Source organism: Dasypus novemcinctus, chromosome 9, assembly GCF_030445035.2.
Source record: "Dasypus novemcinctus isolate mDasNov1 chromosome 9, mDasNov1.1.hap2, whole genome shotgun sequence".
Lineage (NCBI taxonomy): Eukaryota > Metazoa > Chordata > Mammalia > Cingulata > Dasypodidae > Dasypus > Dasypus novemcinctus.
In genome coordinates this window covers 9,590,575-9,609,261 of record NC_080681.1, presented here as the reverse complement: position 1 = coordinate 9,609,261, position 18,687 = coordinate 9,590,575, and the positions used below count along the sequence as shown (strand labels likewise).

The 18,687-nt window shown below is 38.0% G+C and overlaps 1 protein-coding gene across 1 annotated transcript in view; it reads right to left on the bottom strand.

Annotated features, from left to right (window-relative positions):
• PTPN22 (protein tyrosine phosphatase non-receptor type 22) overlaps positions 1 to 18,687 on the bottom strand; it is a 58,719-nt gene that overhangs the window by 23,599 nt on the left and 16,433 nt on the right. Inside the window, exons 9-11 of the mRNA XM_004462975.4 lie at positions 18,387 to 18,453; positions 17,430 to 17,507; positions 14,372 to 14,458 (exon numbers count right to left, since the gene is read on the bottom strand). Coding sequence (XP_004463032.1) covers positions 14,372 to 14,458; positions 17,430 to 17,507; positions 18,387 to 18,453 — 232 coding nt within the window. The remainder of the gene's footprint in view (positions 1 to 14,371; positions 14,459 to 17,429; positions 17,508 to 18,386; positions 18,454 to 18,687) is intronic.

Genomic DNA, 18,687 nt, shown 5'->3' with positions numbered 1-18,687 from the left:
CAAAAGATATTCTTAAAATGTCTTTTGGTTTTCAGCATAAGACATAACATACTCAACTGATACTGTATAATTTACATTAGTCTGAATTACTGATAATGTAGAAAATATAATTTACTATATTATCACGCCCTATCATTTATTTTCTAAAAAGGATTTTTCATGGCAAAATCTCTAAAACATTTAATATTTACCTAGTTTTATAGATGAGGAAAAAGAGGCAAAGAGGTGTAAAGGGATTTAAAAAAAGCCACAGAAATATTATATGACACATCAGACCAGTACACAATCTTGATGTAGCATTTTTAAAAATTCAACTTTTTTTTTTAATGATTGTTTTGAGGATTTTTTTTTCTCTCCCCTTCCCCGCCCACCCCAGTTGTCTGTTCTCTGCATTTATTTGCTCCGTGTTCTTCCCTGTCCGCTTCCACCATTGTCAGTGGCACGGGAATCCGTGTTTCTTTTTGTTGCGTTATCTTGTTGTGTCAGCTCTCCGTGTGTGCGGTGCCATTCCTGGGCAGGCTGCACTTTCTTTCGCGCTGGGCGGCTCTCCTAACAGGGCGCACTCCTTGTGTGTGGGGCTCCCCTACGCGGGGGACACCCCTGTGTGGCAGGGCACTCCTTGCGCGCATCAGCACTGCGCATGGGCCAGCTCCACACGGGTCAAGGAGGCCCGGGGTTTGAACCGCGGACCTCCCATGTGGTAGACGGATGCCCTAACCACTGGACCAAGTCCACTTCCCTCAACTTTTTATTTTGAGTAAATTGTAGATTCTCATGCAGTCATAAAAAATAATATAGAGAGATCCCATGTACTCTTTACACAGTTTCCCCCAATATAACATTTTGCAAAATATAGTACCATATCACAACCAGGTATTTACATAGATACAATAAATACAGAACATTTCCATCACCATAAGGATTCCTCACTTGGCCCTTTTCCCTCCCATCCCTCTCCCTTCCTTAATCCAGGCAACTGCTAAATCTGTTCTCCATTTATATAATTTTGTCATTTTAGGAATGTTATATTACAAGAAAGTGCCTTTTTTTTCCACTCAGCATAATTCCTAGAGATTCATCTAGGTTGCTATTTGTATCAGTACTTTGTTCCTTGTTGCTGAATAGTAATCCATGGTATGAATACATCACAGTTTGTCTGACCATTTTTTGAAGGACATCTGGGTTGTGTCCAGTTTTGGGCTATTACAAATAGAGTAGAGATGCTATAAACATTTGTGTATAGGTTTTCATGTGACCATAAGATTTCATTTCTCTGAACAACTGCTCAGGAAAAACTGAACAGGAAAGAATGTTACCAAACTCATTCAAGAAGCCAACATCACCATAATACCTAAACTAGATAAAGATACTACGAAAAAAGAAAATCACAGACCAATATCTCTAATGAATATATATGCAAATATTCTCAACAAAATACTTGCAAACTAAATCCAAAAGCACACTCAAAGAATTATACAGCACGATCAAGTGGGTTTTATCCCAGGTGTCCAAATGTGGTTCAACACAAGAAAATCAATTAGGGTAATGAACCACATTAATAATTGGAGAAGAAAAATTTTAAAAACAAAAAGAGGGGGGGAAGTAAACAAAAAAAAGAAAGAAAGAAAGCAAACAAGAAAAATCACATGATCCTCTTGATTGATGCAGAAAAGGTGTTTGACCAAATACAGCATCCTTTCTTGATATAAGGAACTTATCTCAATATGGTAAAGCATATATATGAAAAACCTACAGATAGCATTGTACTCAATGGAGAAAGACTGAAATTTTTCCAGCTGAGATCAGGAACAAGACAAAGATGCCCACTGTCACAACTGTTATTCAATATTGTGCTAGATGTTTTAGAACAATTAGGCTAGATAAGTAAAAGGCATCCAAACAGGAAAGGCAAAGTAAAACTTTCACAATTCACTGATAATACGACCCTATATCTAGAAAATCCTGAAAAACCCACAAGAAAGCTACTAGAATAGATGAGTTCACAGCGGCAGTATACAAGATCAATATGCAAAAATCAAGTGTTTCTATACATTACTGATGAAGAATCAGAGGAGGAAACCAGAAAAAAATTCCATTTATAATAGCAACTAAAAGAATCAAACATTGGTTAAACAAACTTGGTTAAGTTTAAGAATAAACATAACCAAGGACATAAAAGACTTATATTTAGAAATCTAGAAAACATTGCTTAAAAGAAACCAATGGGGGAAGTGGACTTGGCCCAGTGGTTAGGGTGTCCGTCTATCACATGGGAGGTCTGCAGTTCAAACCCTGGGCCTCCTTGACCCGTGTGGAGCTGGTCCATGCGCAGTGCTGATGCGCGCAAGGAGTGCCCTGCCACGCAGGGGTGTCCCCCGCGTAGAGGAGCCCCACGCACAAGGAGTGCACCCCATAAGGAGAGCCACCCAGTGCGAAAGAAAGTGCAGCCTGCCCAGGAATGGCACCGCACACATGGAGAGCTGACACAACAAGATGACCCAACAAAAAGAAACACAGATTCCCATGCCGCTGACAACAGAAGCGGACAAAGAAGAACACACAGCAAATGGACACAGAGAACAGACAACTAGGGTGGGGGCGGGGGAAAGGGAGAGAAATAAATAAATAAATCTTAAAAAAAACAAAAAACAATGGAAGGGACTTCTGTATTCATGGACTAGGAAGACTAAATATCATTAAGAAGTCAATTCTACCCAAACTGATTTACAGATTCAACACAATCCAAATAAAAATCCCAACAGCCTTTTTTTAAAAAAGATTTATTTCCCCCTTTCCCTCCCCCTCCCCCTGCCCTGCTGTTTTTGCTATCTGTGTCTATTCGCTGTGTGGTCTTCTGTATTTATTTCTCTTTTTGTCTTCTCTTCTCATTTTTTCTCCTCTAGGATTCACCAGGATTTGATCCTGAGGACCTCTGATGTGGAGAGAGGATCCCTGTGAGCTGCTCCACCTCAGTTCCTGTTTTCTGCTGTGCTTCACCTTGACTTTCTCCCCTTCTTCTTTCTTGTATTGCATCATCATCTTCCTGCGTGACTCTCTTGCGTGGGCACTGGCTCACCACGCAGGCACTGGCTCCCAGGCGGGTCCTCGGCTCGCCACACAGGCACTGGCTCACCACATGGGCACTCACATGGGCACTGGCTCACCACGTGGGCATTCACGCAGGCACTCGGCTTGCTGCACGGGCTCTCAGCTCATCACATGGGTACTCAGCTCAGTGTGCAGGCACTTGGCTCACCACACGGGCAATGGCTCACCACGCAGGCACCCTTTCTCTTCTTTTTTTACCAGGAGGACCCAGGGATCGAACCCAGGTCCCCCCACTTGAACCCAGGCCCTGTCACTTGAGCCACATCCGCTTCCCCCAACAGCATTTTTTGGAGAAATGGAAAAGTCAATTTTCAAATTTATTTGGAAGGGTAAGGGGCCCCGAATAGCCAAAAATGTATTTAAAAAGAAGAAGTTGGAAGAATCTCACTTCCTGACTTTAACACATATTACTACAGTGGTAAAAACAGCATGCTACTGACATAAAGACCAACAGATTGACCAATGGAACTGAATTGAGAACTCAGAAACAGACCTTCAGATTTACAGTCAAGTGATTTTTGATAAAACTGTCAAGCCCTCCCAGCTGGGCCAGAACAGTCTATTCAACAAATGGTGCTGGGAGAACTGGATAGCCATATCCAAATGAAAAAAAGAGGACCCCCATCTCACACCTTATAAAAAAATTAATTCAATATGGATCAAGGACCTAAATATAAAAGCAATACCTTAAAACTCCAAGAAGCAAATGTAGGAAAACATCCTCAAGATCTAGTGTTAGGCAGTAGTTTTTTAAACTTTACACCTATAGCACAAACAAAAGGAAAAATAGATAAATGTGACCTCCTGAAAATTAAATACTTCTATACCTCAAAGGACTTTGTCAACAGGGTGAAAATGTAGCTGACCCAATGAGAGACAATATTTGGCAATCACTCATCCAAAAAGGGTTTAATATCCATGATATATAAAGAGATACTACAACTCGATGATAAAAAGAGAAATGACCTGATTAAAACATGGGCAAAAACCTCAAAAGACTTTGTTAAGAGTGAAAAGCAGCCAGTTCAATGAGAAAATATTTGACAATTGCATATCTGATAAGGGTTTAATATCCATGATATATAAAGAGATTCTACACCTCAACAAAAAGACAAAATCTGATTTTAACATGGGCAAAAGAAAAGACAACTGTCCAAAGAAGAAATACAAATGTTGAAGAAACACATGAAAAAATGTTCAACATCACTAGCGATTAGGGAAATGCAAATCAAAACTACAATGAGATATCATTTCACACCTATTAGATCGGCCACTATTAAAAAGTGGGAAAACTGGAGAGGATACGGAGAAATAGGAATGCTTATTCACTGTGGGTGGGAATGTAGAATGGTACAGCCACTGTGGAGGACTGTTTGGCAGTTCTAGGGAAGTTGAATATAGACTTGCCATGGGACCCAGGAATACCATTGCTAGGTATATACCCGGAAGAACTGAGAACACAGACATGAATGGACATCTGCACACGATGTTCACAGCAGCGTTATTCATGATAGCCAAAAGTTGGAAACAACCCAGGTGTCCATCAACTGATGAATGGATAAACCAAGTGTGGAGTATACACATTATGAAATAATATGTAGCTGTAAGAAGAAATGAAGTTGTAAAGCATATGACAAGATGGATAAAACTGGAGGAAATATAAATATATTATATGAAATATGAATATGGCTGGAATTGCATATATGAGACTGTTTTTCCTTGAAGCTGAACAAATATAAGTTAATACTACAAAATGTTTACATCAGACAAAAAAAAAAATTGTACTAAGTGAAGGAGACCAGACACAGAATACTACATATTGTATGATTCCATTTATATAAAATGTAAATATAAATCAATTTATAAAGATGAAATGAGATAGTGGTTATGTAGGTCTGAGGAAAGAATGCTAAGGGGTGTGCTGTCTTTCTTTTTGGAATAATGAAATTGTTCTAAAATTTTTGCAATGATGAACGTACAACATCGTGATGATACTAAAAGCCCTTAATTATACACTTTGGATAGAATAGCCAGAAACAGCAGCTATGTCCAGTGGGGGAAGCATAGAGAGACTGAGAGGTGAGGAATTTTCTTGTCTGTTTTTTGTTTGTTGTTATTATTATTGAAATTATGAAAATGCTTTAATAATGATTGAAGTGATAAATACACAACTATGTGATTATACCAAATAACACTGATTGTACACTTTGGATATTTTGTATGCTTTTATTAATATGTATAAATAAAATTGATTTGTTTAAAAAAATGGGCTAAAGACATGAATAAACATTTGTCTAACAAAGAAATACAAATGGCGAAAAAACACATGAAAAAATGTTCATTATCACTAATGATTAGGGAAATGCAAATCAAAACTACAATAAGGTATTATCCATACCTATTAGAATGGCCACTATTAAAAAGTGGGAAAAGTACAAGTGTTGGAGAGAATGTGGAGAGATAGGAATGCTTATTAGCTATTCATGGGAATGTGGAACGGTACAGCCACTGTGGAAGACTGTTTAGCAGTTCCTAAGGAAGCTGAATGTAGATTGCCATGTGTCCCAGCAATGCCGCTACTAAGTATATACCCAGAAGAATTCCCTTGCCTCTCAAGCAAATACCCTCCATATATTTATGGTTTCTATTCATGCAACTTGCAGTATCAAAACCACTTCCTAGAATTGTAAAAGTGCTGCCAGAATAAATGTTTTTCCCTCCTCTAAGAAAAAAAAAAAAACAGTGCTCACATTTGACACTTGTGCAGTGGACTCTCTTTTGAATGAATAAAAAGAAAAGGGTTTGGTGTCATTCCTAATGGGATATGTGTTACTTTTCATGCCACAGTTTGTGAACTATAATTGTGGTTTTCCATTTAGTTGTTGTACCTGAGCAGAAATTTAAGAAAAAAAATATTGAAAATGTTCAATAAAAATACAAAGAAATGGTGAAAAAAAATAAAGTGCAGTGACATGAACAGACATCTGCACAATGATGTTCACAGCAGCGTTATTTACAATAGTTAAAAGATGGAACAACCCAGGTGTCCATCAACCAATGAATGGATAAACAAATTGTGGTGTATAAACATGACGGAATATTATACACCTGCAGTAATAAATGAAGTCATAAATTATATGACAAGATGAATAAAACTGGAGGACATTATATTGAATGAAGCAAGCTAAACACAAAAGGACAAATACTATGTATGATTGTGCTACTGTGAAAACAATATATTGTATAAACTCAGGGAATTAATAGAATATAGGTCACCAGAAAATAGAGTCAGGGTTTCTGGTATCTGGCATAATCACAGAGTTGTGCATTCATCACTTCAATCATTATTAAGAGTATTTTCATTATCCCAATAACAATAACAATAATAATAATAGACAAAAAACAAACAAAAACCCTGGATTTATTTTGCTGTTCTTTTTCTAGGTTCTTAGGATTGAAGCTTTGATTATTGATCTGAGACTCTTCCTCTTTTGTAAGGCACACATTTAGTGCGATAAATTTCCCTCTCTACTGCTGTAGCTTTTCTCACAAATTTTAGTATGTTGCATTTTCATTTTCATTCAGTTCAATGAGTTGGATTTTTTTTCCCTTTGAGAGTTCCTCTTTGACCCATAGATATTTTAGACTAGTCTTGTTCAGTTTCCAGGTATTTGGATATTTTCTGTTCTCTTTCTGTTATTGATTTCTAGTTTCATTCATTGTGGTCAAAGAACATACTCTATAATTTCAATTCTTTAAATTTGTTAAGATTTGAGGATACTTTCTACCTTAGTATATGTTCTTTGTGCACTTAAAATTAAAAATAATAGGCATTTTGTTATTGGGTGGAGTATTTGAAAGATGTTGATTTGATCCTGTTGTTGATGGTGTTATTGAGTTTTTCTATATTTTTGCTGATTTTCTGTCTAGTTTTTCTATCCATTGTTGAGAGAGTTGAAGTTTCTAACTATAACTGTGGATTTGTCTATTTCTCTTTTCAGTTCTGTCAGTTTTTACTTGATATATTTTATAGCTCTGTTGTTTGGTGCATACACTTTTATCTCTTCTTGGTAGATTGGCCCTTTTATCATTACATATTATCCCTCTTTGACTTTAATTTTATTTTCTCTGAAGTTTACCTTATCTGATAGTAATATAACTACCTGTGCTTTCCTTTGACTCATGTTTGCATGATATACCTTTTTTCCAACCATTTACTTTCAATATACCTTTATCATTATATTTGGTGTGAATTTTTTAGATAGCATATATTTTGGATCATGTTTTTTAACTCATTATGTTAATCTGTCTTTTTTTTTTAAGGGTTCAGTTTTCAATGAAGAGTGAGAAAAGAGTGAGAACAGGGAAGCTTACAGCAACTTGAAGATGACATCATCCTGAGATGTTGAATATTTACATTTTTGCCAAACTTTCTCTTGTGCTTTTATTTTGTTGTTTTCTCAGGCCCTGTTTTCATGCTGTTGAAAGAAAATTTCAAAAATAAAAGCACTTCAACTTATATCTCAGTGACTAGCTTCATTTATGGGGAAGAGATGAATTTTCCAAGGTGCTAAGTGTTATACTGAAACAGCCCATAGGAGAGCAAGATGGCTTATGCCCCATGTGAGCCAAAGAGAATGTTCATCCCAGTCCAACACAGGTTGCAACTTATTCCAGAAGTGCTCAAATTCCCAGTACCTGAAGATAACAGAATCATAGAATTTTACTGGGAGGACCTTAGTGTCATCAGGTCCAGCATTCGTCTGATTGATGAAATCTCAGTCCAGTCTGTAATAGAACATATCCTGTGACAGGAACTTCTGAGAGGGCTCATTAATTAGTAGAAGCCCTCCCTCATACTGAACAGGACTGTCTCCCTACTACAAGACTGCTTTCCTGTCCCAGCGTGCCCTTGGGAGAGCTAAGACAGAAATCAGGCCCCTCTCTGTCCTCTAGGCTTCTTCGGGGTAAACCTCCTCAGACCCCTCAGCTGTTTCTCAAGACCATTTTCATTTAATGTAATTATTGATATGTTAGGGTTTCAGCCTGCCATTTTATTTTTTGTTTCTCTATTCACTCTGTTTCTCATTGCTGTTTTATTAATCTGCCTTTTTCTCTTTCCTGCATTCTTTAGAATTTCCTTTTGATTTGCCTACAGTGTGTTTTAGTGTGTCTCTTTGTATAGCTTTTTATTTATTTATTTCTCTCCCCTTCCCCGCCCTCCCCACCCCAGTTGTCTGCTCTCTGTGTCCATTCGCTATGTGTTCTTCTGTGTTCGCTTGTATTCTTGTCAGCGGCACCCAGAATCTGTGTCGCGTTTTGTTGCGTCATCTTGATGCATCAGCTCTCCGTGTGTGCGGCGCCATTCCTGGGCAGGCTGCACTTTTTTTGCACTGGGCATCTATCCTTCCGGGGTGCACTCCTTGCGCGTGGGGCTCCCCTATGCGGGGGACACCCCTGCGTGGCACGGCACTCCTTGCATGCCACAGCACTGCGCGTGGGCCAGCTCCACACGGGTCAGGAGGCCCTGGGTTTGAAACTTGGACCTCCCATGTGGTAGGTGCACACCCTATCCATTGGACCAACTCCGCTTCCCTGTATAGTTTTTTAAATGATGTTTCTAAATATTATATTTTATATACATAACTCAGAGTTTACTGGTGCCATCACTTTACCAGCTTGAGTGAAGTATAGAAGCCATACCTCCCTTTATGTCCCTTACTCTCCCCTTTTTATACTATTTCCTCTACACACATTCAGAACCATATCAGTGTTATAATTTTTGCTTCAATTGTCAAACATAATTTAGAAAACTCAACGGAAGAAGAAATCCATTGTATTTACCCATGTTTTTGATATGTTCATTCTTCCTTCCTGTTGCTCCAAGGTTCTTTTCATAATTTTCTTTCTGTTTAGAAAATGTCCTTTGCTATTCCTTTAGGGTAGGTCTGCTGGTGACAAATTCTTTTAGTTTCTTTCATCAAAAATGTCTAGACTGCTCCTTTATTCCTAAAGGATATTGCCACTGAGTATAGGATTCTGAGTTGATAGTTCTTTAATCACTTAAAAAATGTTGTGCCATTTCCTTCTGGCCTCCATGGTTTTTTATGAGAAATCCATGGTGATTCTAATGATTTATTCCCTATAGTTATGTGTCATTTTTCTCTGGCTGTTTTCCATAATTTTTCTTTATCTTTAGTTTTCAGAAGTCTAATTATGATGCATTTTTCAATACTTTTCCAGGTCCAGCCTCTTTCTCCTGTCCTTCTGGTACCCTGGTGATATGAATGTTAGATTTTTTGGTTATAGTCCAATAGCTCCTTCAGCCTCTGTTTTATTTTTTCCAGTCTATATTTTCTCTGTTGTTCATATTGGGTAATTTCTATTACTCTACCTTCCAGTTCACTGATTCTTTTCTCTTTACTCTATTTTGCTGTTGAGTCAATCCACTGAGTCAGTAATTGTATTTTTCCATTTTAACATTTCTATTTGGCTCTTCATATCTTCTGTTTATTTGCTGAGACTTTATATTTCTTTGCTTATGCTTTCTGTTTTCTCATTTGTTTTAAGCATGTTTGTAATTGTCCACTAAAGCATTTTTAAAATCATTGTTTCTTTAAAATCTTTGTGAGATAATTCTCACATCTGTTAGAATTTTTTTTTTAATTTTTATTATATTTTTTGAAGATACATAGATCATAAAAAATGTTAAATTAAAAAATATAAGAGGGAAACGGACTTTGGCCCAGTGGTTAGGGCGTCCGTCTACCATATGGGAGGTCCGCGGTTCAAACCCTGGGCCTCCTTGACCCGTGTGGAGCTGGCCCATGCGCAGTGCTGATGCGCGCAAGGAGTGCCGTGCCACGCAAGGGTGTCCCCCGCGTGGGGGAGCCCCACGCGCAAGGAGTGCGCCCGTGAGGAAAGCCGCCCAGCGAGAAAAGAAAGTGCAGCCTGCCCAGGAATGGTGCCGCCCACACTTCCCGTGCCGCTGACCACAACAGAAGCGGACAAAGAAACAAGACGCAGCAAATAGACACCAAGAACAGACAACCAGGGGAGGGGGGGAAATTAAATAAATAAATAAATCTTTAAAAAAAAATATATATATATATATAAAAGAGGTTCCCGTATACCCCACATCCCACACACCCCGTTACAATTTTTAATTACCTGTTGATTGACTTTTTTCATTCGGTTTGAGATCTTCCTGTTTTCAAAGAGCTATTTTCAATTGAAACCTGGGTATTTTCATATAATGTTGTAAGATCTGGATACTTCTGTTTTAGCCACCTTTTTTCCCCCAACATCATTCTGACAGAGGAAGGGAAGGAGGGCACTGCTTCATTACTGTCAGCTAGGTTCCATCTGCAACATATTCCTCATTTAGCCTCTGTTGACACAGGAGGGAAAGGCTCCCCCCATGATCCCCACTGACATAGTTGTAGGGTGGTCTGATTAGCACTGCAGGATGGTTAATGTCCTGACTTTCACTAGGCTTCCTCTGATACCTCTCCAACAAAGAGGTATTGGGACACCAAGTTACTGCCTGGCCGAAGTCCAAATTCCGCATTTGGTCTCTACTGATATTCCAATGGGGGGGGGGGGGGAGGTTACATGGCAGTGGGAATGAAAATCCCAGCTCTCTATTTGGCCTTTTCTGACACTACTTCGGTAGGGGTACAGGTCATCTTACGAAGTCTAGGCTCCCCATTTGCTGGAATGGATGGGGTTGGAGCCAGTTTTTCTTTGGTGTTTGGAATAAGGGCAGTTATTGTCTAAATTTTACCTTGCTAGGCTGCCCCTTTCCTGGTCTGTAGATAGAGAGAGCAGGCTTTTGTTGGAGCTTTATTTGTCTGTGTCATTGTTATTTCCAGGCTGTTGGATTATTCAGCTCCAAACTTGGGAAATATGAGACAAAAAAAGAAATCCAGGGAACTCACCACCATTATATTCCTCAGGTCCCAGGGTCCCTAGAGCCTGTCTCTCTCCATCTTTCAGAATCTTCCTATATTTGTTTTATATATAATGTCTCGGGTTTTGGGTTGCACTTAATAGGAGGATGCTTTAATTTTCTAGGCTGCTCAAGCAAATACCATGAAATGGGTCAGGTTAAACAATGGGAACTTATTCACTCATGGTTTGAGGCTAGGAAAAAAGTCCAAATCAAGGCATCATCAAGGTGATGCTTTCTTCCTGAAGACTGTGTTGTTCCAGGACTGGTTACTGGTAATCCTTGGTTAGTTTATCACATGGCAAGGCACATGGTGGCTCTTCTGGCCTCTCCCTTTTCCATTTCCATTGATTTCAGCTTCTAGCTGCTCCCTCTGTGGCTTTCTCTTACTCTGAATTTCATTCCCCTTAAAAAAAGACTCCAGTAATAGGATTAAGATCCATTCTGGGCCACACCTTAAGTGAAGTAACCAAATCAAAAAGTCCTACTTACAATGGGTTCGCACCCACAGGACTGGATTAAATTTAAGAACATGTTTTTCAGGGGTACATACAGCTTTCAACCACCACAGAGGAGCAGGGAAAAGTAAGCTACTTTATCTTCCCAGAAGCAGAAGGTCTCCCTGGCTTTAACCAGCGCCTCCAAGTCATGTTCCTGTTTACTGGCTAAGGGCCCACTCCAAAGAGCCCAATCATTTGGAGCCATGACACTGCTACTGGGCTAAACTTGAGTACTGAAACTTCCTGGGGCCTAATTACATATTATCCCTATACTCCAGAAATGCATTAAAATAATAATACTCCTTATTCAAGTAGGGTTTATTCTAAGAGTACAGTGATGGGTTGATATTAACTGTATTAATAAGTCAAAGAAGAAAACCCATGTATCACCTAGATGCAAAAATACGCGATTGATAAAATTCAAAATTCTTTCTGAAAAAATTTCTTAATAAAACATTAATCAATGAATACTTTCTTTAAAAATTAAAAAAAAATCTCTAATCAAAAAGTCACTAGTGAAACACTAGAATCATTCCCATTAAAGTCAGGATGTCCATATTACCTCTGTTACTTAACATAATTCTGGGAATACTAGCTAATGAAATAGGCATGAATAGGAAATAAGTAACAGTTCTGGCAACGATCCTCTTATTTCCATGTCCCCGTACTGGATTATTCCTCCTTAGAGCTGACCAGACATTAACTACAGATTGCTTAGGTCCCTAGCCCAAGCACATATTTTTTCTGGCTTTTCCCCATTCTCTACCCTCCCACTTCACTGAGTCTCAGGACACTTCATGATTCAACTGGTGGGAATTACGACCAGGACCTGTCTTACATACTTTATATTCCTGATGCTGGGAAAAGGGTAGGTCCTCAGGGAATATTTTAGGATTAATAATTTAACAAGTGATATTAAAAAGTAAAATGTGTATGTTACATTTTAAATATAGTTTTACCTCCTTAAGGTCTGTTTAGAACCTAACGCTTTGTAATACTGTGTAATTTGATCTATCAATTTTTGTGATGAGATAAAAATAGCATATCTAGAATTCTCAACACTTTTTAAATTGGTATTGGCCAAATCATAATCATTTTTATATATAAGAACTTCAACTAAAAATCCATTGATATTTCAAAATGAGATATTTTCAATCAAAATGAAGCTAAAGTTCAGAAATAAACCCACACATCTACGGCCAATTAATTTTTGACAAGATATCAAAGAACACTCTCTTCAACCAATGATGCTGGTAAAACTGGATATACACATACAAAAGAATGAAATTAGATCCTTATCTCACACCATATAAAAACTAACTCAAAATGGATTAACAACATAAATATTGGAGCTAAAACTATAAAACTCTTAGAAGAAAACATAAGAGAAAATCTTTAGGACCTTGTGTTAGGTAATGGATTCCTAGATATGACACTAAAAGCACCAACAACAAAAGGAAAGAAGATAAATCTTGAACTTCATCAATATTAAAAAAACGTTTGTGCCTCAAAGGACATTATTAAGAAAGTGAAAAGACAACCCACAGAACGCAAGAAAATATTTGGAAAGCTGATAAGGGTTCAATGTCCAGAATATATTTTTTAAAACTCCCATAACGCAACAAGAAAAAGTCAAACAAAGGAGAAAATGGGCAAAAGCCTTGAATATTTCCCCACAGAAGATACACAAATGGTCAATAAGTACATGAAAAGATGTTCAACATCCTTAGCCATCAGAGAAATTCAAATAAAAACTCCATGAGATACCACTTTATACACACTAGATTGGCTATTACTTAAAAACAGAAAATAACATGCTTTGGTGAGGATGCAGAGAAATAGGAACCCTGGTATATTGCAAAATTATGCAGCTGCTATGGAAACAGTTTGGTAGTCCCTTAGAAAGTTAACATGGAATTACCATATGACCCAGCAATTCTATATACACTCCCAAAGAATTGAAACAGACAAATATTTGCACACCAGTGTTCATAGTAGCACTATTCACAGTAGCCGAAAGGTGGAAGCTATCCACATTTCCATCAACAGATGAATGGATAAACAAAATGTAGTATATACATACAATGGAATATTATTCAGCTGCAAAAAAATAATGAAGTTCTGATACATGCTACAACATGCACAAACCCTGAAGACACGTTGAGTGAAATAAGCCAGGCACAAAAGGACAAAGATTATATGATTTCTATATGAAATACCTAGAATAAGCAAAAATATAGAGACAGTTGATTAGAAGTTACCAGGAGCTGGGGATAGGGATAAGAACGAGGAGTTACTGCTTGATGGGTATATAGTTTCTGTTTGGGGTGATGGAAAAGTTTTGATAAGGGTGATGGTATTGGCACAATACTGGGAATATAATGTGACTGAATTGTACACATAAAAATGAAAAATAATAATTATTACAAAAAATAAGGCTAGAGAAACCTTATTTTCTGGGGCTCAGCTATAACTTCACTTTATAACTGTCACTCTCACTTCAAATTCACCCACAACTGTCAAAAATATGGGAACAGAATTTACACTTGCCCTTTTAGTCACTCCTATTGTTCCGACATTTAGCTGAACATTCTGTGTACTAGGTTAACCAAGAGATGAATTTTCTAAGCTAAAATTGCTTTACTTAATTTGTTCTTCTCCACAAGTTTGCAGGGCAGCCCCATGCACATCTAACACACCCAGTTCACCTTAACAGCAGATAATAAGTTAAGTCTTACAACTAATCTGAGATCCCTTGACTAAAAATAAATATGAAAAAAAAAATTGGCAAAATATCAAGTTTAAGATTTACCTCTACTTCAGAGCGTTTATCCTTGAAAATATCCATCTGCCTCTTAAATAGTTCTAATACAGCATTGTAGACCAGCTCATACTGTTCCTGTAGAGCATCACGAACAAGAACAAATGAAAACAAGCAAAAAACAGATTTCAGGACTATGAACACCATTCAAATCTTAGTACAGCAGAACTGAAAGGGCCATCAATATTACTTTAATAACAGTACCTTATGTTTGGGTACCCCACTTCAGATTTCAAGATGCTTTTGGAAAAGAGTCAAAATTTAATCTACCTCTACATAATGAACAAGACGACCTTTATGTCATGCTTTTTATATTCCAGCCTCATTTTCTGACTTATCCTTCCCTCCACTATAATTCGTCTAATCTGTTTTTGTTGCTTACATTTAACTTTTATTTCATCTTGTAAGTATTTTTTGTAAGCTACCGTCATCTTTTCTGGATGTTGGTAGGTAGCTCAGAGATAGCCTCCATATCTCTTGTTCAGCTTGGCTCTCACCATTGCTCTGTGAAGGAGCTGGGCTAGTATCCCTATTTATAGTCATTTTTTCCAAGGTTATTCAGAAGTAATTTCCCACACCTGGGTTAGAGCCTGAATCTCATCATTCTTAATTTACTGCACTTAAATCAAGCTGCTGAAATTTTGTTCCAGCAAAGATACCAAAGAAAAAGTAGATCGCTGTCAACGTTGGGGAAATTTGTGGCTATGAAAGAAATTCCTCCACAGAGAAATTGAGACTTTATTATTATAAGGTGTATGGGCTTTTTACTGCTCTGCTTTTGCCTCTGTACCTGCTCAGGTACTTGATTTTGGGCCAACTTTTCATCGGAATGGGCCTATTCAAGGTTTTCCCCTGACACACTATACAATCTTATACAAATAAAATGCGATTTATTCCAAAGACAATTGAAGCAAGAGAACAATACAAAGCCTGTATCACCGAACACAGTCATGGGTACACTCTGTAATTTTTCTAAGAAGAAAGAAAAACCAAGCAAGCCAGGCACTGAAGGACAAATATTACATGACCTCGCTTATATAAATTAAGCAAATTGAGCAGACTCACAGAGCTAGTCTGGAAGATAGGTTTACAGGAACTGGAAAGAGAGAAGGTGGTTGTGAGTCAATGCCTACATGGGCGAAATCTATAAAGTGGAACTGTGAGGTTGTGCAGTGGTGCAGTGATACTGTTGGGTTCGGCGGTGCAGATATGTAAGGGGGTAGGGTTTGGAAGGTGGGTTGGACTGTCCATGGCGTTGGGGGGAGGGTTGGGGGAGGGAGCAGGTCAACACTGGGGATTGGTGGGTGAGTGGTTGAAACTGCCATGTTGGGCATGCTTTTTTGGCAATAGCGCAAGGTAGGGTTACTGGTGTAGGGCGTTGGCTGTGGGGGGCACTTGGGACAGGAAGCACCTGGGGCAGGCTTCTAGGGAGTGTGTGAGTGCTCATCTTGACATAGTGTGTTGTGTCAGTGGGTGGAAACCCACATAATGAGACAGGAAGCACTCATCTCTTTACAGTGACCTTTCCTGGCTAGAGTAGTGTCAGTAAAAGCAGCTACGATTGTGAAGATATTTGTTCAGCTAATCTTTGATAATGCCAAAATGTGAAGGGAAATTTCAAACTTTTCCAAATGTCTTCCAGTTCTTAAAAAGTAGACTTGAAATGGAATTTTTCTAAAATGGAAAATGATCTTATTTATTAATTTAGTATTACATTTTAATACTATACAACTGCTTTGCGTACTTCCTGGTATCTTTATCATTTACATGGGTCAGCCTTCTTTCCAGTCTGACAGCTCTAAACCAGCCAGTGTGTTCATTTCACATACTTTCCTCCTCACAGGTTGAATATAGAAAACACCTACAGTCAACACATGAAAAAAACTTTTTCCACTAGCCATTACTGGAAAACTTGTGTGGGCTAAACAGATGGGTTTATATTACAATAGCTCTTCATTTTTCCCCCTCAATTCACAAATTTTGGATTAAAATACCTAAACTGCCATTGTCAATTGTTTTACTTCTAAACCTAGGTGCAAGTTCATTTGTAAGTGCTTTAAACACTTTAGGCCTGGCTATTTAAGCATAAAAAGTAGTTCTAACATTACCCAAAAGTGCCTGTTATATAATAAACATCAGTACATGTTTGATGAATGAGTGCTAAATTCTATCTTAAAAATGGAGACCACTTAGAAATGTGGGTAAAATCAGTGGGGTAGAAATATGGGTGAAATTAATAGTGTAAAGAATGAGGGATTTGGACTGGGAATGTTTCACCTAGGAGGTATACTTGAGCTTCAGTTCATGTAGAGAAGGGTAGAGAAGCCCTAATGGAGTGAACACATGTGGGCAATCTGGAGTGGATGAAAACATTGTGAGGGGAGCGGATGTAGCTCAGCAGTTGAGCACCTGCTTCTCATGTTCAAGGTCATGGGCTCAATCCCCGGTACCTCCTTAAAAAAAAATATTTTGAACTGGACATACATATAAATATATATATTTGGTGTGTGTGTCTTTATGATTTAAGTGTTTTTAAGCATGTATACAATAGGACCAGGAAAAACTATAGAAAACTACAAAAATTTAGTAACAGTGACTAGTATTAGGTGATAGGATTATGGTTGATTTTATTTTTGTCAGTATTTCCTAAAATGAGAATATAGACTGCATTCTCCAGATTTTGTTACCACCTCCTGAAGTAGAAATCACAAATCTGATTTTTTCTATGGTTTCAAAGATGGCTTTACGACTACAAAATTTCAGGTTAACCTGACTGAGCTGTTAATTTCTAAGTCAAACAGCTTATTGGATTTTTTTCAACATCCTTTGTAAGAAATATTATATTGATTTCATAATATTTTCTAAACAGATGTAAAATATAAGGAATGAAAGAAATTTGACCCAAGGCAGGGGGTACAGGGAAAATACTGGGGTACTCAAAGGAAAGAGGAATGAACTAAAGTACTTAACAGTGAATGGACGTCAGGGCTGGGGAGTCAGCTGGTTTTGGATTCTTACCAACACGTGATCCCTTCACCACTGTCCATACCTGAGTTTGAACTAATGAAGGCCTCTGTGTTCGCATTTCCTGGATCAAACTAAAGATACTGAAGTTCTCAGGAATTATCTACCAAATAAAATGAAAAAAAAATCTCATTCCTTTTCATCCCATCAATAAATTATTGCCACCTTCATATAGTCTTTGTACTTCCCTGACATCTCTTCTCACATGGGATAATATCAGAAAAAGAATGCATTTTTAAAACTGAGGTTCTCATCACTTTTATCATGATTCAGACCCTGGTGATTTCACTAGAAAAGACTAGAGAAATTCTTTTGAATGGTTTCACATGGATTTTAATTGCCATGAAGTGAAATGTCTGAAACTTAAAGATATAATGAGGGGAGCAGATGTAGCTCAAGTGGTTGAGCTCCTGCTTCCCATGTACGAGGTCCTGGGTTCAATCCCTCGCCCTAGTACCTCAAAATATATGTATATAATGAGGGAGAAGGTTCAATAGTTTTATGAAATAAAAGAAGCTGGTAAATAGGTCTGCAGCCCATATGATAATCTTCCGATTTCCTATCAAACTTTAAAACATGATTTACATATGAGAATACAAAGTTTGAATGCAGTAAAATTGAGTTCACCTACTAAAGCAGTTTGGATTAAGGAAGAATAACAATATAACTTAGAGCAGTTGTTCTCAAACTTTAACATGCAATAAAATCACCTATAGGCCTTGCTAGGCCCCACTTCCAGAGTGTCTGATTTACTTGGTATAGGGTGGAGCCCAAGACTGTGCATTTCTAACAAGTTTCCAGGTGATGCTGAGGATCAAGGTCTGGGAAGTACTCTCAGAGCATGGCAGACTTTGTTAAAGGCAAAAAATAAAGTAAAAAAGATGAAATCATGGAGGTAAATGTTTTGAAGAACCGAACAATTCCTAGAAGTGTGAAAGCAGCAGTGTAAGCAAATGGGAATTGCCTGCTTAGAGAAACTTACCCCATCTTTCAGCAACATCCATGTATAATCAATAGCACAAATAACACCAGTCCTTCCACAGCCAGCACTGAAACGAAAGATTACAGTAGCATGTGTAGTTGCAGAGAGAGATCATTGACAACATCGGGAAAATTTCATCAGTAGATTAGAAGAGCAAAAAAATCCTGGCAGCAATGAAATTTCCCAAACCCGACCATTTCCCTGAGACCATGTGTTAAAGGGAACCTCAGGACAGATTCCAGGCAATTTCTCACAGGAAGTCTCTAGAGCTGTCCTGTTCACAAGTCACATCGGAAAAAAG